The 20,153-nt window shown below is 49.6% G+C and overlaps 1 protein-coding gene across 3 annotated transcripts in view; it reads right to left on the bottom strand.

Moving 5' to 3' along the window:
- The window catches only part of Fgfr2 (fibroblast growth factor receptor 2), a 107,767-nt gene that overhangs the window by 86,638 nt on the left and 976 nt on the right, over nt 1–20,153 (bottom strand). For all 3 annotated transcript variants that reach the window (XM_013021965.1, XM_013021966.1, XM_013021967.1), the window contains exon 2: nt 16,964–17,270. In XM_013021965.1, the coding sequence (XP_012877419.1) occupies nt 16,964–17,129 (166 nt within the window). In that variant the 5' untranslated portion in view covers nt 17,130–17,270. The remainder of the gene's footprint in view (nt 1–16,963; nt 17,271–20,153) is intronic.

The following is a 20,153-nucleotide window of genomic DNA, read 5'->3' as shown; positions in this document are numbered from 1 at the left end:
GGGTCTGAATGCGAGGAGAAGGAATCCTGCAAGATGGTGGCCCACAGTGAAAATGGTGGGTGAGGGGTAAATCCACAGCCAGAGCCCAGAGCTGGCAAACTATGCCCAGGGGCCAAACCAGCCATAGCATGCTTTGGTAAACAAAGCTTTCCTGGAACAAGGCCATATTCATTGGATAACATATTGTCTGGGGCTGCATTTGTGTGACAAGGGCACAGTTGAGTCGTTGCGACAGAGACCCTAGAGCCTGTAAGCCTACAACATTTCCAATCTTGCCTTTCCAGACGGCTTTGCAGCATTTGCTGTGTGAGGCAGCTGGAGCAGCCTCCACCAAAGTGCAGCCCTGTGGGCTGAAATCTGAAGAGCAAAGTGAAGTCTGAAAGGTGTAGGGGGCTGGGCACAGTGATGTACACCTGTAATCCCAGCTACCTACACAAGAGATGTGGATAGGAGGACTGAGGTCAAAGGCTGGCCTGGGGAGAAAAACATAAGAAATGGTTGTTTCAAAAATATTTGAAAAGCCGGACACTGGTGGCTCACGCCTGTAATCCCAGCTACTCAGGAGGCTGAGATCTGAGGATCACGGTTCAAAGCCAGACCAAGCAGGAAATTCTATGGAGACTCTTATCTCCAGTTAACCAGAAAAAAAAAAAAAAAAGCCAGAAGTGAATATGTGGCTCAGCCTGGAGCAGAAAAGCTAAGAGACAGTGCCTAGGCCCTGAGTTCAGAGCCAACACAGAGAGAGGGGGGAGAAAGGGAGAGAGGGAAGAATGAAAGGCTATAATGGAAAAGGGACAGAAAGCCAAATCATGTATGTACTCCTCCATTCCACACAGCTGACCCAGTGGAGACCAAATCATGTATGTACTCCTCCATTCCCAACAGCACCCACAGCTGACCCAGTGGAGACCAATGTCCCTCCAGCGGCCATTTGCTTTATGGGCATAGCTCCCCTTCTGTGTCTGAATCCTTCAGATCCGGCTCCCTGCAAACAGTCCCCCTCCAGTCTTCTGACCATCTCCAATCAATACTTACTATATAATCAATAGTGCTCTAGGCTAAGCCCAAGACCTTCTGCTAATCTGGCCCAGCCATGTCCTACCGCTTTCCCCCATGTGGACCGGCCTCCCCTGCACTGGCCATCCTGGGGAAATCTCCTCCACCCCATCCAGAGAGAAGGTTCCAGAAGCCACCCTGCTTAGCACCAGATGCTCCTTCAAAGGAGCAGACAGACAGTATCTTGCACACTAGAAACCAAAATTCACGAAGCAAGTCGGGACAAACTACATGAATGCTGGCTCTTCTTTCTTTGTCACTATTACCTAGAATTGCTGAACAAACAAGGTGACAAGTTTGCTTTCTGGGAGGCTCGCCGTCCCTGCTTGAGGACAGCGGCCGCACGCGCCATGTAAACCAGGCCGCTTCCCACGCAGTTGACCTCTAGTATTGGAGCAGGGGGCAAAGCGAGTCCCAAGCTATGAAGGGCACAGTGGGCTCCACATGTGGGACTCCTGACCTGAGCCTCCTTTCTTCCCAGGAAATCCCTCCCCTCCATAACCCTAGGTGGGGGGAGGGGAGGGGCGCACCCACACAAAGGCTGGAATTCCAGAACTGAGGGAAACTGAGGCAAGGGCTGCCTGACCCTCCACATCCCGCAGCAGATCCAGACAGAGGTCATGACATCTGGGTGGGGTGGGAATAGGAAGGGGGCCCTGTAAACCTCAGGAATGCCTGTGTCTCCGGGGGACTCCGGGTCCACACCCACTGGTGCCATGGGGCGGCTGTCTTAAGACGCGAGAGAGCGGGGTCTGGAAATGGTAAGCTGCTTCAGGTAACACTTCGTGTTGCCAAACGCGCGATCGCAGCACTTCAGACTGTCACTTTTTATCATGTTGGCCCATAAACTTTTCCCGTGTGGCTTCTGAAATGGCGCCCGAGTGCAAACAGAGAACAGATGGGGAGCCCGGCCCTGCCCGGTCCAATCACTGCACAGAGCACGCACGGCAGATTTCAATCGCTCGGGGAGAAAAAGCAGTCCACACCAACAGACGACCACACTGCATTTCCCAGCCCACTGCTTCTGGGGTGCCCCAGGATGCTGCCTTTCAGATGTCTAGAGGACCCCAGGTTCAATGATGCAGTGACCCCAGAACTCACTCCCAGACAGTATGCCCCCTAATTCATCAGGTTCCAACCCTTAAATGCCTTGAAGGAGACAAAGACAGAGGAGAAAGAAGACAATGAGATAGAGAGAGAGATACAGACAATAGACAGACAGACAGACAAAGACATAGAGATAGACCAAGAGAGATTTCTGAACAAATTCTTGTGGAGGAGGAGGGGAAAAGATGAGAAAGAGGCAGGGGGGGAAAGGGGGAAATGAAGGGTGTGAAAGGAGGGGAAGGAGAGAAGGAGAAGAAAAAAAGAGGGAAGGGGAAAGAAGAGAGATGAGAGGCTTGTGGAATAAGAAGGGGGTGAAGAGAGGAGAGAGGGAGGGAAGCAAAGACAGAGGGGGTGGGGAAGGCAAAAGGCAGGAGCTGGTGGACATGCCCGGAGGGGACAAGGAGGGAGCTGCAAGGTCTCCGGCTCCTGGCAGGGCTCAGGCCCTGGGCAGGACTGGGCCAGGAGCACTGAGGCGCAGGTAGTAACATGACCCCGCTTCCCAGTGCAGCCACTCTACCACAAAATCCCCACCGAGAAACCCAGGGATCAAGCTGCAGGCTGCTGTAAATTCAGGGCTCATGTGAGGAGGCCAGGTGAGCCCCCATGGCCCTCCCCGACTTAGTGGCCACAGGAAAGTTCTGCTAAGAAGTGGCCACTAACCAATCAATGCCCAATGCTCTGACCACCCGACACCCCACCCGCAGCCAGCCACGAATACCCTTCACAGGGATGAGGTGAAGAGACAGACAGACAGACAAGAGCCAGCATGTGCAGCCTGGCTTTCCAGAACCTGCGGCAGCCAAAAAGATCCGGGCTTTGAAGAAGCCAATCCTCTACTACTTTTCTAGGGTGCAATCTTCAAGGAGTTGACCAGAAAGTAGCTTTGGGGGGCTGGCTTGCCAGAGGCTGGGGACCCACAAAAGTGGCATCCACAGAGCCAACCACTGCAGCCCAGCAGCTTCAAACCTTCCCCTTTGCAAGAACCGACTCATAGGAAAATGAAAACCCTCCGCATCACATAGAGGCCTTATAAGGCCTAGGTAGTACGCCTTGTTCTTAAGGAGGAAAGGAGACAGATAAAGACTAAGCTCTCCACTCCAAGAAATACTGCTTCATAAAATGAGGTGCAGGGGGGGGCGGGGCAGGAGGGGTGGAGGAGGGCAGGAAGCAGCCTGGACCCAGGGCCCTGAGATGCAGGTCAGTGAACTGGCCCTCAAGGCTTTCTCTCTCCAACTGCGGAGCATCCTCAGACACATGTCAGGTTTGCACATGCCCCATGTCGCAACCCCTAATAGCTACCTCGGCCCCAGAAACTCTGGGCTGACTCCCTGGCTGCCCCATCAATGGCTGAGGGCTACATTAAAAGCTATGCATTTTGCCGGGTGGTGATGGCTCACGCCCTTAATCCTAACTACTCAGGAGGCTGAGATCTGAGGATCGCAGTTCCAGGCAAAACAAGGGAGGACAGTCTATAACACTGGTATTTACAATTAACCACTAGAAAACATGGACGTGGAGCTGTAGTTCAAAGTGGTAGAGCACTAGCCTTGAGCAAAAGAGGGCAGGGATAGTGCCTAGGCCCTGAGTTCAAAACCCAAAACCCAAAACAAAAAACATGTATTAAATATATAGCTATATATGTATATCTATAGCTATATATTTAGGCCCAACCCTCACAATTAAAGTCTGGCTTTGAGAAACAGGGTGAGCAGCTCTCCACATAGGAAAGAAATTTTGCTGGGGCCCATGAGGATATAAAAAGGTAGGAACTGTAAAGATCCAAGCACACACTTACTCAAGAATAAGAAACCTGATTGTCCCAAAGAGGAACTACTCACCCCCCCTCAATTCTATCTGCACCTCATCCCACCCTCCTGGTTCTGACAGCTCAGGCAGTTAAGCGCAGTGTTCACGGCACAAACATGGTGCCCTCCCTCTCCCCTCCCCCTGGCCACAAGACAGGCATTCAACTCCTCCATTAATGAGGGAAAGTCCCACAGGACCAGGAGACATGGGTATCAAATCAAGCCTCGTCTGATGAGGACCCCTAGGTATTGGACAAGCACTGCAAAATAGGGCCCTTTGTTCAGAAAGCGTGGCCCAAAGAGATAGGCTGTTGGCTTCCATGGCACCCAAGAAATGGAAACTGGTGCTTCAAGTTATGTCAAAGTCCCTGTGGCCTGGCTCTGGGGTACAATGAGGAGTCTGTGTCCCACCCCCCACCTCCTAGGACACGTGTGTAGAGGAACCTGCCCAAGGTCTCAGGACGCACTGTTCTGGAAACCTTGCCATCCGAAGCTGGCCTTGCAGACAAAGGCCACCGGGCAGCGTGCCTGTCCCAGCTGCGGGGCAATGCCCAGGCTCCTTGTCATGCTAGGAAGGGCACAGGGGGCGGGGCTGCCAGTAAGGACATGCTCTTAAGGCAGAGAGGGGCCTTGCTCAGGGGTACCTGCCATCTGTCTCCTCCCCATCACATGGTGGCATGCCTATCCAAAAGGGCATTGTTTCCTCGCCTATATATACCTTCCTACTACTCTGCCTGGAAGACTCTTATTCGGCCTTCAAAACCCAGCTCAAACAGCTCCCCTATGAAACTGCTGATTCCTATTAAGACACTGTAGCCTTTGTTTACCCATGTAGCATGGGCAACAGTCCAACTGTCTACCTCCCTCTCCCTCCTTGTCCACCCAAGGCCCAGCAGAGGCAGGATCAACTCGGGCTTCAAGAATTTCATTGGGCATAGAGCCACCTTCCAGAGGCCCCACAGCCATAGACCTGGGTCTGGGGGCTGAGAGGACCCCAAAGCAAAGCTAATGCTGCCGGTCCATGAACACACTGCCCGGAACTCAGGATCTGCATCCTCAGGCAATGAACTGCATCAAGATGAGCAGCTCCATACTCCCCAAGCCTTTCGGGTTACAGGAAGAAACACCACCAAGCCTGCCCGCAGCAGGCCAAGGTCAGCACAAGGACAAAGCTGAAGGCCCTTGGGTGTATGGAGAGGTAGTACTCTCGCTAGGGCAGGGTGCACATTTAAGAGACTCCTGTTTATGGGCCACCACTGGACACAAGGGGGTCAGCAGACAGCTTTCTCCAACCCCATGAGAACCTCAATTTGCATTCCTCTGGCTTCAAAACAGTTTTCTTTTCAAATGAACAAAGCTGTCACATCTTGTGTGTGTAAGTTACCTAAGTGGGGATTCCAGCAATGCCACCAAGTGGAACTAAGCGCCTGAAAGTCTTGTAAAATTCATCATTATCGATGCCCTTGATCGACTTAGCAAGGAAGAGGCCTGCAGCTTAACAACTCCCCTACCCAACAAGCCAGAGAGACCAAAGATTTATAAAGTCCTAGTAAGAAGACCCCAGAAAGTTCAGAGGAGAACTCACTTATAACCCGGGGCACGCTGAGAATAAGCCTTTTAGCATCAACTGTGGACAAAAAAACAAACCAAAAACCCCAGAATTAGGCTTTACACAGTCCGCAAACCAAGGGCCCAGGTGGGCGGCCTGATCACATTCCAGAAGCAAGTTCTTAGGATCCACCACCATTCCAACCTTAACTGTTATTACCTGTGGCACCCAGAAACTGAAGCTCAGGCAGGCTTGCCTCCTCGACACTGAGATAAATATTCAATAAATGGTACAGAGAGTAAATAATGTCATGATGATATAATAACATAATAAAGTACGTATGAATAAAGCAACTGGAGACACTTGCTCTCTAATTCCCTTAAAGGGCAGATCACTGTCCAAATCCAAGTGACCTTTTCTCTGTTCACAGCCCTCCCTGGGTAAGTACTTTGGGAATAAAAAAGATAGTTTTAAAGCAGCCCAGCTACAAAAGAAAGAAGGAGGAGAAGGAGAGGGAAGGGGGGGAAGGAGGGGGAAGAGGAGAAGAGAGGAAGAAGAGGAGGAGCAGGAGGAGGAGGAGGAGGAGGAGATAGAGTTAAAGAATTATTCCAGGAGGGCAAGACTGCCCCCAGCGTCTTCAACTCTGGACCTTTTGGGGGTATTGTTCAGCAAGTTTATTTAAAGGACTTGGCCTTTCTTCTCTCAACAGGAACCCAGTTCCAACCCCAGTTCAGAGGCTGCAGATGTGTTCCTGCATGGCTGCCAGGCAGTATCCCAGCCATTTTGCAAATGAAGGAGTGGTGGCTGGAGACTGCAAACAGATGGCCTTCCTCATTTGAATGGGTTTCATCCACTCCTGGGTTCAGGCAGTGAGGTGGGGACTCTTGGCCCAGTGATTCCTCAGCTAACAGCTGGGTAAGAACGACCTCCAGCGAGAGGTTCCCCCCACCCCCACCCCGTCCCTTTCTGGTAGGGCTAGGGACTCTCCAAGGTAGGAGGGATATAGTTCCTGTGGATTTGAACCACAGACCCTGGAAGGGCTGGTAGGAGCCTCAGGATCATTTGCAGGGGGTAAGAGGGGGAGAAGCAAGACTCTTCTCACCACCCAGCCCCTGGAGATGCTGCCCCAGCAGGCTGAAACCCACATTATTTCAGGAAGTTCCAAATGAACATGGTACCACCACATGTATTTGCATGGAGGAAAAACAAACAAACAAACCTGAAGAGGCCTTAACGACCTGGGAGCCTTCAAAATCCTCAGAGTGCTGGGAGGGGCTCTGTGGCTTCGCTGAGAGCAGGCACGGGGCGGAGGCAGAAGCACCACCTGCCCAGACCCACCAGGCCTGCCCGGTGTGCTCAGCCCTCCCCACCTACCTCCCCACCTCCGAACTCCATGACAGAAACTGCACCAAGCAAAGGGAGGCGGTGCCAGAAAAGAGACAGCAAGGAGTGGGCTGAAATGACAGCTCAGCACAGCCGGATTGCCTCCCTGATTACACCTGCCAGGCTGGACGCCTTTCTACAACAAAGGTAAGGCGGCCTCCGTGTACGCCTGGCTGTACGCTTATTTCACCAGGCAGCCTCTGTCAGGGCCACTCCATCAACGGAGTGGAGAAGCCAACCAGCTTGAGAGGGAACATCCCAGCAGGCAAGATGGCTGCTAGTGAGAAGGTGTGGTCAGGGGGGTCTGCTGGAGATCACCGTGGGTGACCACCCCCTGCCAGTCTCAGGTGCTGTAGAGCGGAAGTTCCAGAACCCCCCCCCCCAGCTGGTGCCCGGGTCCTCCAGCCTCGGCTCACTGCAGCTCCTCATCTCACTCAGCTGCTCTCTGGCATCTCCATTAAGAGATGCACCATGCTTTCCCCACAGAACATCTTGGAACAGCTCTACTTTGATGAGAACGAGTCACGGCCAGAAGCTGACCAAGACCCGTCTCCCTGACTAGATGGGGTTCAAGGCTGGGCCCTGCTCAGATGGGCACACAGCAGTCTCAAGAGTAATACAGCACATAGCAGAGTCTCAAAACCTAGCAATGAATAAACTCAAAGAAGCCACAACCAGTCTCAACCAACACAAAGCATGTCTACTACCATTTTGTCTCTACCAAGCTGTCATGGTAGCCTGAGACACCGTCACTAGAGAAAGCTGCCATGGCTTTCCTTCTGGCCAAGATTCTGTATTTCCCTCCTCCACAAACCCTCACTGCATGCCTGTGGCCCCAGACATGCCATCGGCCTGCACAAGCAACCAGGGCAAAGTTCTGCCCACTAACAGCCTCCACTCACCTCCATCTTACTTGTACGAATCCAAGTTCTGGTTTTGGATTTTAACCCCACCATGCTGAATTTTGCTTCCCTAGCCTCTTCTCCCACTAGGAACCCTTTTCTAGGTCAAGACTGGAGGTAGAGTTATTATCTCAACTTCTGCCCCCTTGATTTTGCCTTTTCTTTATTTTTGGGGTTTGGGGTAGGGTAGGGGTTCCTATTCTCTGACCCAGGAACAGGGGTCTAGGCTAGTGGGCTTTGATTTCCCACCCAAGTATAAATTAGAAATGCTGGGAAGGAAAATGATATTATCAAAGCAGCAACCCAAAAAGCCCATGTGTCCTCACACATTGAACAGTCAAATGACAGCGTCAGGAAGGAATAAGAGGCCACCACAGCATTCCACAACAGATCTACCTGCTCAGCTCAAACCCTACCTGGCACCCACCAATCCATTCCAAGGTCTGGCTGGGTGTGTACTCACCATCTGTTGAGGGTCTTCAAGGAATCATGTCACCTGGGATCCATTTAGCTGTGTGCTGTAGCTCACAACCACAATCCTAACTACTCAGGAGACTAAGATCTGAGGATCATGGTTCTAAACCAGCCCAGGCAGGAAAGTCCCTGGAACATTTATCTTCAATTAACCACCAAAAAACCAGGTGAAGTGGATCTGTGGCTCAAGTGGTAGATTCCTAGCCTTGAGTGAAAGAGGGAAGGTCGGTGCCTAGGCTCTGAGTTCAAGCCCTAGTATTGGTACCTCTGCACATGCATGCATGCATGCATACAGACGCAAACAGACACACACACACAAATGGAAGTGCAAGCAGCTGGGATAACAACTAGCCAATGCAGGTGCCAATCCAGGTACCCAGCACCCAGCATCCCACTCATGGCAAGTACTAGCTGTTTTTGTCAACCCCAGGATCCTTCTGACCATCTCCAAGAACAGACTGAGGAGCATGGGCTGCGCCAGACTCATGATAATCCCCATTTCCTCAGAGAATGAGCTACCGGGCCACGCCCTCAACTCCTTGGCCTGTCCCATCCAAGAGCCCAGGCTGGGGCAGAGCAGCCCTGCAAATGACAGTGCAGCCCTGGCACCACCCAAGACCCCTTCACCACTTTTGATCTGTCTTCCATACAGACTGGAAACCCAGATATCTGGGCACTCAGAGCCCACGACTGGCTACTGGAGGAAATGGGCAAGTGTGGCCAGGGCAGTCCCCACATGCTAAAGGCTCTTGTCCCCAGCCTGTTCAGCAGTGAAGCATGCATGCTACACCCACCTAACCAACCCCGAAACTTCATCTCCATCATTCGTGTGTGTGTGTGTGTCTGTGTGTCTGTGTGTGTCTGTGTCTGTGTGTGTCTGTGTGTGTGTCTGTGTGTGTGTGTGTGTGTGTCTGTGTGTGTCTGTGTGTGTCTGTTTTCCAGTCCTAGGGTTTGACTCAGGGCCAGGGCACTGTCCCTGAGGTGTTTTTGCTCAAGGTTAGAGCTCTGCCGTTTGAGCCACAGCTCCACTTTGGCTTTTTTTAGTGGTTAATTGGAAATTAAAGAGTCTCACAGGTTTTCCTGCCTGGGCTGGCTTCAAACCTGGATCTTTAGATCTCAGCCTCCTGAGTAGCTAGGATTATAGGTGCAAACCGGCTAGTGCCTGACTATACATAGGACATTTTAAAGTCTAAATTGGTAGGATAGACGGGGTTGGGAGGCAGGGGAGAATGACTCAAATAGTAGAACTCTTGCAAGCCTAAAGCCCAGAATACAATCCCCAGGATACAATCCCCAGGATGGCAAAGTAAAAAGGCTGGAGGAGGGATTGGTCAAATTCAGAGCCTAGAACTGTTTTCTATGTAAATGAATGTCAAAGGCCACCCATCAGCATCAGAAGACTTACCACTGTGTATTACAGGATAAGCACCTGGAAACATTGGTTTTGAAGTTACTCTCACAAGGAGGTGGGTAGTATAGGGAAGAAGCCAGCAGTTACCATCTTGGGCCAGGCTCTGCAGAGGAGCTTTAAATGCTGTTGGCATTTAATCTACATATTCACCTTCAGACGCATTAGCTCTGAGCCTCAGAGAGTACATCTACTTTGTCTGAGGTCACAGGGGAAACATTCAAGCCCAGCTCCCTAGGCCAAGTTCCTCTGCGCATTCACATCTGCAGAAAGCGCATCATACCACCGTTCAGAACAACGTGGTTCATTTCTATTTAAAAAACAAAAACAAAACTCAGAGCCTGGAACTTGTGACCCCCTCCTGTAATCCTAGCTACTCAAGAGGCTGAGATCTGAGGATCTCATGTCTTCAATCTCATATCTTCAAGGACACATGTCTTCAATTAACAACCAAAACAATCAACAACAACAAAAATCTGGAAGTAGAGCTATGTCTCAAGGGATAGAGCACTAGCCTTGAGCAGAAAAAGCTAAGGGACAGCACCCAGGCCCTGTTCAAGCTCTAGTACTGGCGTATACACATACACACAGAAATCAAGTACAGAATTTGGATTCTTAGTCTTTCAATGGCTCTAAATTTGAAACCATTGCAGCATCTAGGTTATATACTAAGTAGTGTGCCTGCTGCAGTGAGCTAAGACAGCAACAAGTCCCACTACTTAATGGAAATCCAGAGGCTTAAGGCAGAAGAGGAAGGCTCCTTGAAAGCAACACAGGACTTCAGGTTAATTCCACTGTCAGCTGATGATATGAGTTAGAAGGTGTTCAAACTGGTTTAACACTAAACCCACCTGCTACAAAGATCTCGATATTCAATTAAAACAGCAACAACCTCACATCACATTTATCTTTTTCAATGTCTGGGTAGTTTAAAAACACTACAACTGGTCACATATGAGGGGAAAAATAGTAAACCATCATGTGTAAAAACAGATCTGCATGTTGAAATTTAAATTCCTCTAGAAAATAATCCTGACGATATATGCAAAGTTTACTCATGTTAGAAGAGCTCACATTGAGTCGTTTCATGAAAAAGTACTACATAGATGTACAAACAAATACGTCCCCAGTTCCAGTTCCTGAATCTATATGCATTTTCCATATAAGCTATTTTTAACCTCTTCATAAAACATGTTCACTATAACCTGAAATTCTATATGTGCATTCCATTCAGAAATGACATGGAATTTACTATTTTTTTCCATTGGACAAGAGGTTGAAAGGAGCGGACCACACAGCTTCATTCCCTAACTCAGTCTTGTCAAAGGCAAAAGAGATTTATTTTTATTCTTATGGTGTGGCCAAAGTCCACAATGGGATGGAATTACATATGGTAGTCCAAAGCAGAGAAAAATGACACCTCCAACATCTTCAAACTGTATTGTGGTCCAAGTTTTCTGAAACCAAAATTAGCAAAACTCTAGAGCACACCTATTTTCCTTGACACACACTCTACAAAGGATGATCATGGTTTGTCTTCATCATTAAATACACTCATGTAGAAATATGTAAGTGGTAGAGATTTAGGTATATATACATACATACATGTGTATATATATATATATATATATATACACACACACACACACACACACACACACACCTTCTGGCCACCACAAATGGGGCTACCATATCTTGGATTTTTCTATCATGTCCTAAAAAATAATAGTAACAGTAAATGGTCAGAGCAAGGGGAGGATACTGTATATGAAATGTGTGTGGTCTCTGTTGATTTCAAAAGGAGAAACCACCCAAGCAAGGTGCTGAGCAGTTTCCTCAAAAGAACTTGGCCTTGAGCACCCTTCTCAACCCTCACAATCCTCACCCAAGGTCAGAGCTGTCACCTGACTGAATCCCTTTGGACAGAATCAGGCAGTTGATGAAAAACTCAAAGCTTCGTATGAAGACAATCATTTTCCTCAAAAGAGAACTCAAGTTGTACGTAACTTTAAAACTCATGTTTGAGCCAGGTGCCGGTGGCAAATGCCTATAATCCTAGCTATTCAGGAGGCTGAGATCTGAGGATTGTGGTTCAAAGCCAGCCTCGCAGAAATGTCCATGAGACTCTTATCTCCAATGACCGCCAGAAAACTGAAGAGGTGCTGCAGCTCAAGTGGTAGAGCCCTAGCCTTGAGCTCTAGAGCTCAGGGACAGCACCCAGGCCCAGATTTCAAGCCCCACAACCAACAAAAACAAAAACCTCACATTTGAGAGCCCCTAGCAAGTCAGAGCTGGGCTCTTAAGGTTTGCTCCTCCTAGACAAAGCCATCTTGGATATGATAATGCTGGAGTAGAGTTGCTCAAAAGCTGCAGTACCATCAGCTGAGGCCACACATTCAACCCTTACTTTAGTCTCACTTGTTAGCCACATAGAGCCTCTGACACCGTTGCTGTCAGTTAAAGGATCATGACCCAAGATGGCAAATCAGCAAGACTTGATGAGCAACACCAAGCCTTGGCATGCTAGAGAATCGAAAAACAACTGTGCACTGGTGGCTCTCGCCTGTAATCCTAGCTACTCAGGAAGCTGATGATCACTGCTGGAAGCCAACCCAGGCAAGAATGTCCATGAGACTCCAATTGACCAGTAAAAAGCTAAAAGTAGGGCTGTGGCTCAAGTGGTACAGTGCCAGCCTTGAGCAAAACAACTAACAGCCAGAACCCAGATTCTGAGTTCAAGCCCTAGTACCAGCATGCATGCATGCACGTGCACACACATGCACACACACACACACAAGTACAGCACAGCCACAGATAATCCACAGGACGAGGTTTATAATATCCTGCAAACTTCCCCCAAAAATAATTTCTGAACTACCTACCCAGACACCCTGCTAAGAGTCAAAACAAGTGAAGAAAAGCAGCAACTGCCGCATTTGCTGTCTCCTGTAACATGTGGGCACCCCAAGACAGATTTCCCATGCCTTCCTTTCAAGACTAAAATTAACTTAGGCAGAAATGGAAAAGTAAGATGGACTGATGAAAGAAGTCTGGGAGCTTTTCACAATCACCATAAGTAAACAGCAAAACAAACAAACAATGTACAAGCAGAAGGGAGATTGCATGCTTTTCCCTGAGAATGTGAACATTAAACAAACTCTTCCTGTTTAATAAACATCACTCCAGTTATTTCATAACCATGAAATTATTCATTAAGTCTGATAGCCGAGCCATCTCCTGTTGCAGATTATTTCAATTCTCACCCTCAGCAGGGACTGAAAAACTGGAAAGGGTTTTCAGATATGAGCTGGTAGGTTTTCTGCATAAGTAACTGTTCAGCCTTTTAACAGGTTAAAATAAAGAGGCAACACCACACACACACACACACACACACACACACACTTACTTCAGACCAGAAGGAGCCAGTACGGAAATTTATACAAATACTAATTCTCTGGGCTTGGCAGATTTTTTCTCTAGAAGTAATATTAAACACAGCTCTTTGTCTATGAATTGTGAAATACTTTATATACTAATAAAGAATGTGTACTTCATTGTGTATTTAACTACATAAGCCTGCATTTGGTTTAATTGACCAAGAATAAGCCCTTGTTCCTTAGCTAACTATCAAGTTACAGTCAACTCTTAAATATTAACACACATAGTAAGGAACAAAAATACCCATGGCATTTTAAATCACTCCCTCCTAGGATGCACATATATTATTCTTTTCTTTTAACTTGCAGTTTACTGTGAATGGGGGATATTGTAGTGTTTATGGTACTTTCTAACAAAGAACTTAAACCACCCAGGAAAAGTGATTAACGGAGGTTTCTGCACATCCTATGCTCCGTTTTTCACTTTGGATCAACTCCCATTGGTCCAGGACAGCATTCACGCTCAGGAGATTTCCCCCAAAAAAGTAGATTAAAAAAAAAAATTTTTAAGCAGGCAACCTACTGTTCCCCAGGTTGTGGCCTTTCAGAATCCCAGGAGTGGGGGGAGAGGGTAAGTAATTAAGGTTTGGGGTAGAAAAGCCCTTTTATTTTAGCTCCCACTGGGCTGGTGTAAACAAAGATCCCCTAGATGTCAACAATGGCTTAATGAACCAGAGGAGGTGACACTGTTGGGAAGAATTTGAAAGTAAGAGTTCTCCCTCATCTATAATCACCCTTGACTCCACTCCAAACATTCAGAACATTCAGCCACAGATCAGTACCTGGTACTGAGAAGAGCCCCCTCCACGCCCTGGAACAATGAATGATCAATTGGAAATAATCACTTCAAGCCTGCAATATTAACAAGTAAAATCTTCAGGAAACTGAGTAGACCCAACCCTGGATAACACACAGAGTGATCGGACATGACAAGATGATATGTATGCATGATGTCACACAGAGCTGAGAGAACTAAGTGTAACTCTTCCCCCAAAGAGCCAAAAGACAGACCAGCCTCCTTCCAGGAACCTCTTGATCACATCTCTCTCTGGTCCAAGCCATACTATCTAAACTGAGCCTCCAAATTAACAAACCAAAAAGTTTTCCAAGATAAGACCTCAGGAGGTCAAAGGTGAAGTTAACAGTTGCTATAGCTACACTAATGAACAGAGAGATGGGCACAGACATAGACACACACACACACACACACACACACAAATTCAGCAGCAACCAGGGCCTACGGGGAAGGTGTGAGGCGGGGGGCGGAGGGAAAGGTGGGACTGCTCTAGCTGACCTCCAGGTATTGAAAAAAAAAATTACATCAAAGCTCAGCAAATAGAGCTGGGAATATGGCTTAGTGGTAGAGTGCTTCCCTCACATGCATGAAACCCTGGGTTTCAATTCCTCAGTACCACATAAACAGAAAAAGCTGGAAGTGGCACTGCGGCTCATGTGGTAGAGTGCTAGCCTCGAGCAAAAGAATCTCAGGGACAGCGCCTAGGCCCTGAGTTCAAGCCTCAGGACTGGCCAAAAAAAAAGGCAAATAAACTGGTCTTCAGGCTCAAATCTGATGGAAGTTGCTAGAAGACCAGACTAAGCAAGCCCAAACCCCACAGAAAACAGGCTCAGCTGCCTCCCCCTCCAAGAGAAACTTCACGGTTCTGCATCTGTTTCTCAACACTGGCAAATGGACACAGCCAGTGCAAAGGCTGGGACAAGGGACCCAGGAGGACCCCTGTTCCTAGCTGACTGGGGCTGCGACCACAGCGATGACCACATCGATGCTAAGCATGCCGCCACCCAACCTTCAGGTTCACATCAAGGGAAACACAAGCACTAAATACCAACCTAGAGGCTAGAGACCATCGACCCCGACCTTCCAGTGACCAAAAAGGAAACGGAGGTGCAGAAGCTCCAGAAACTGCTTTTCTAGACCCTCCCCTTCATAGAGCTTGGCACCTTCCCCTCACACATGACTTTCTGATTATCTCACGCCACTATGGATGCAACCTCTTGAGATCTCTGGACTCAGGAAAATGCCTCAAAGGACACTGAAGCAGAGGACCTGTGAGCCCAGGTCTGTGCACACATTCGCGTCCCTGGAGGCTCCGTTGGGGAGTCTGTTTTCAACATGCTCAATTATTGGGTATTGATTCTTCCCACTGGTCCCTCTTATCTCTCACCTGTCTCTCCCAGCATGTACAAAGATATTTTAAACTTCCTCCAATAATTAAACTCAGTAAAACAGCTCCTCCAGGACCATTTTATACTTTCCACTGAAATAAACTCACAGTAACTCTTGTCCTGAAATGAAAAATGACAGGTTTACACACACACACACACACACACACACACACACACACACCAACCTGTCCCTAAAGCCCACACTGTAGGAATTCTTTCATTAGGGCCGAGCCCCTTCCTCAAGGGGAAACTAGTAATTAGGGGAATATCTATTTTAATTATTGACTAAAAGTAAAGGAATACAGGCCTGGCTTGCAAAAACTGGCAACCTCTCCCCTCACTTTAAGCCCTTAAAAAAAAAAAATGAACTCACCCTTATAAATTACATTCATCGAGATGTCACAGCCCAAGTCACAAAGAAGCTGCAGCCTGAACAAGCCTCAACACAAAATTCCCGCCTGCTTCCCTTTCTGAAAGACAGGCAGGCAGCGTGCAGTCACACCTGGCCTTGTTAAAGCAATCGTATCTCCATGGGACCAAAACAGTTCCCAGGTCTCACAAGGGCACCTGGTGGACATGACTGGAGAGCCATCTTCTCAGGCCCTCACCTTGGATGGGTGCAGCCCTGGCTGGCTCACGAGGCTGAGCTTTCTGTTCCTTTTCAGCTGACAGCTCTGGGTACCAGGTGGCTGATGCATTCGTCCCCCGCCCGGTCAGCCGGCCAGACACCACTCAGGACCATGCAGGCTCCAGAGCCCAGGCCACACCAGGTGGGCGCTCAGCAAACAGGTTCATTAAGTGGCGATGAGTGCTGGGATCTGCCGTTTTACGCTCGGATTACCACTTGGAAAATAACTCGGCTACCAATATTCCCTACTGATGACAGATTTCAAAGCTTCACCAAGCAGAAGCAAAGCTAACGAGAGTGTCTTCTAAAGACCTGAGGGGCAGATTCCAGATTTGGCCCAACGAGTGCTGCGTTTCAGCCTGGTGTCACCCGCCCAGCTGGCCGGCTCTGGCCTCTGCCATCAAGTCTCCAAAACCAAAATTACCTGTGTGTGCCCTGTGACCTCTCAGGGAAACCCCTTGGTATATCTACATCCAAGTCTCCCTAAAATAGAACCTGCCACTCTGGGACCCACTGCTGTAACTATTACAAATTACAATGGCTTTAAAAAAAAAAAAAAACCAGTCTAATAGGCTGAACTTCAGAAGCTGCTACTCTCTTCCAACCTTGAAAATAAAATGTCAGCATTTCAGAGGTGGGCCACGTCCCTTAGAGGTTCCTTTTGTGAGAAAACAGCAGTTGGCTCTACCCTGTAAGCAGGGCCCTCCCTCCAGAGACAGCTACGCGGAGGCCGGGCGCCAGCCTGCCATCATGCCAAGACACGGACCCCCTCGGCTCTCCTGGGCACTCTCTGAAGAGCATTTGCCATCGCCTCCTCACCCAGCACAGAGAAACCCACACCCTGAAACCACCTGGGCACGCTATTATGAGGGAGTGTTGGGGGGGCCTCAGCATCCCCTCTCCTTGCTCCCCTAGAAGGGGAACTGATGCCGAAACAGGCTTTCCCACCAAGTACCATTCCCCCCCCCAAAAAACCCTCCAAACTTGGTACCCTAAAAGTAAAAGAAAAAAAAAAAAAGAACTCACTTACCTTCTGGCTCTAACGTGGTATCTTCAACTAAACTGAAGGAGGGCCGGGCCAGGGACAAGGTTGCCATGGTGACCGCCACCAGGCAGATGAAGCGACCCCAGCCGACCATGGTTCCGGTGCCAATCCCCGGTCCTCTTCCATATCTCCACGTAGACGTTAATCCCATCTGCACACTTCCTCTAGGAGCATGGGCCGCCAGCAACGCCTTCAGCCCGGCTGGGGGCTCAAGAACCAGGGCGCTGAGGCGGCAGCGGAGCGCGATGCTACACTCGGGGCTGGGCTGCTGCTGCTGCTGCTGCCGCTGCCGCTGCCACTGCCACTGCAAGAGATGAGGTGAGTGAGTGCAATCTTCCCCAGTGCCAGCTCTCCTCAATCCAAACGGATGACTGCCGCTGGTCAGCCCTCAAACGTGCACAGCGGGAGCTCTTTCCATCCTCACCTGGGAGCCCTCGGTGCTTCCACCAGACCGGTCCACCGGGGGCAGAAACCCTTGCTCTAAGATTCGGGCGGGTACTTGCTGCCAGCCAGCTCAGCTAGGCAGGGATCTCTTCCAGCTAACTAACGCCCCGACCGTCCTCAAAAAAAGCAGAAGCAACCTGACCTTAGTTTCAAGGGCAACTGCCAAAGTAAGTTGAAAAAAATGCTCATGTTGGCACACCTAACTCGTTTAACTTCGCTTTAGTCCAGCTGGGCTTTAGCTGACCAGTAGAGGAGAGGCGTCTACTTTGAGCTAGGCATTTCACATTTTGAGCTGGGCTGGAGCTGAGCAGTGTGCCCTCCCTCCCCCTTCCCCGCCCCCCTCCCCACCACGGCTGTAGTTCCCAGGAAGAAAGGAGAGCAGCGAAATCAAAAGAATCTCAGGAAGGCTATGAAAAATTCCCACCAGTTTACACTTGTCAGGATTCATTTTCAAACACAGACGTTTGTTTCAATCTTTCGCCAAGCAGCCACTCACAGAGAATGAAGAAAACTGTAATACATTCAAAGCCGCTGATCCAAAAGGGATTCAAAGCCTGAATTCCCTTCCACTGGCTAAATGGCAATGCAGGCCTGCTAAATAAATGTCTTCAACCTGTGACCAAGGGGGAGGGGGCGGGGGGGGGAGGTTAAGAAACAGCAGATGTAAAGTCTGATGAATAATGCAGTGATTATTAGGAATGGTGATGATATGTACACTGTTTCAGGGTGTGTGATTGGCTCTGAAACTTCAATATGTTCATCTATTGGCTAAAATTTCAAAGTAGAAATTACAGGGGAGCACTCAACTTACTATTCTGTCTACCTACTTGAAAATTTTCCCAAAAGCATAGACACAGAATAATTTCCCAAAAGCATAAATAGTCCAAATGGAGTGTGTGTGTGTGTGTGTGTGTGTGTGTGTGTGTGTGTGTGTGTGCCAGTATTGGGGTATAAACTCAGCCTCTTGTACCCCCCCTTCCCCCACCATAAGCTGAGGACCTACCTCAGGGCCTGGCCCTTGCCAGGCAAGTGCACTTCCACTGAGCGAAATCCCCAGTCCCTCTTAAACTCTTGTTTGTCTTTTTCACTCAAGGCTGGCACTCTACCATTTGAGTTACAGCTCCACTTCTGGCTTTTTTGGGGTGGTTAACTGAAGATAAGAGTCTCCTGGATTTGTCTACTCAGACTGGCTTCCAACCAAGGTCTTCAAATCTCAGCCTCCTGAGTAGCTAGGATTACAGGCAGGAGTCATGGGTTCCTGGCTCCAAATACCTTTAAATTCATTCAATAGCCCTCAGTGACTAAAGAGTTGGGTGAAAATGCACAAGTTAAGAGAATTTGGTCAACTCAACAGCAGGAAACACACCAGCTTTAGGCTTCTACAGTCCATCAAGTGGGCACATTTTACAAGACTGAAGGTGGAGTGAGATGTTTAATACAAAAATCTCTACATTTGTGCTTCTGAAACACTGACTCATGTGTGAAGTCCTGACCCGGGGCTTCTCTGGCAGGATCTCCCCAATGCTCTGCCCTAAAGCTGCTCTCCTTACTGTGGCAGAGGCTGAGAGGAGAGGAATCATGGAAACGCCTCCTTAAAAAAGGCCTGGGAGAAACTAATGGCAAGTGTGAGCGCCCGGTGCCTTGAGATAGATAGCTAGAAGGATTCTTCCCGACTATTCTTTCTGGTGAAGGCCAAAAAGCCTTTGCCGATAAATTCCCTCTCTATGTCTACATAGATGTGGGAGGACGGGACGGCAACGGTCTCAATGATTTACTAAGCATTTCCAGAACGCAGGGGAATTTTCAGCCTCCCAGGCAACCTCGCCCCCGTGGGAGGTCTTGCCCCCAGCAGCCTCTCCAGCCTTTTCCCCCTCCGGGGCCCAGCCCAGCCAAGAAAAAAAGAAAGAAATGAACAGTGCCCAGAGCTCCTTCTTCAGCATTGCATCTGCCCCCTGGCTTGCCCTGGAAAGCTGAATTTCAGCCATTTACAGGCCGGGGCCCTGGTTCGGAGCAGGCCCCCTCCTCAAAACCCAGGAAGGCGGAGACCCACAACCAGAGTGGACAGAAAGTGCGCTGCGCCCTCCTAGGCGGGATAATTAGGTCCCAAGACTCCGTGTTGGGAACACAGGCCCAGCATGCTGCTGGCGGCCACAATCCCAGCTTCCTGCCTTCAATACCATAATCCTTCCTGGAGTCTGAGCCCTAGTGAAAGCCCCGGCGTGTTTATTTTTCCCCCTGAAAGGGAACTCTCTTCTCCGCAGCACGGGGAAGGGCGGAGTCCAGCCTCCCTCTAATGGACGGCTCTTCACCGCCGGCCGCGCCCCAGTCCAAGTGCACCTCGGCACCGAACTGCGGGTCCCCAAGGCAGGCAAAGGGCCCATCCTGGGAAGGGGCCGGGCTGGGTTGGGGTTCCCAGTACCCGCCAGGGCTGGGGCCCTGTGAGGCGGCACCGGGGCTTTCCCCCCGTGGGGGGGATGCTGTCCAGGGCTGACCACGGACAGGTCTGAGCACGTGCACAGGTAGTCAGCGTCCCAGGCAAGCCCCGCGAGGCCTGCTGGCCTTACGGGCCGACCCCGCTCCGGGGTGCTGCCTACTGCTCCCCAGGGCTGGGCGGTCAAAGGCTCGGATCCCGGGGAGAGATTCCTGAGCATATGGAAAGACAGACACATACCCATACACACGCACACGTCCGCATCTGCACGTGCACGCCGGCCCGGGACGCCGGCCTCCG

This window comes from Dipodomys ordii, unplaced genomic scaffold (assembly GCF_000151885.1).
Source record: "Dipodomys ordii isolate 6190 unplaced genomic scaffold, Dord_2.0 Scaffold58, whole genome shotgun sequence".
Lineage (NCBI taxonomy): Eukaryota > Metazoa > Chordata > Mammalia > Rodentia > Heteromyidae > Dipodomys > Dipodomys ordii.
This window is presented reverse-complemented; position numbering and strand designations above follow the sequence as displayed.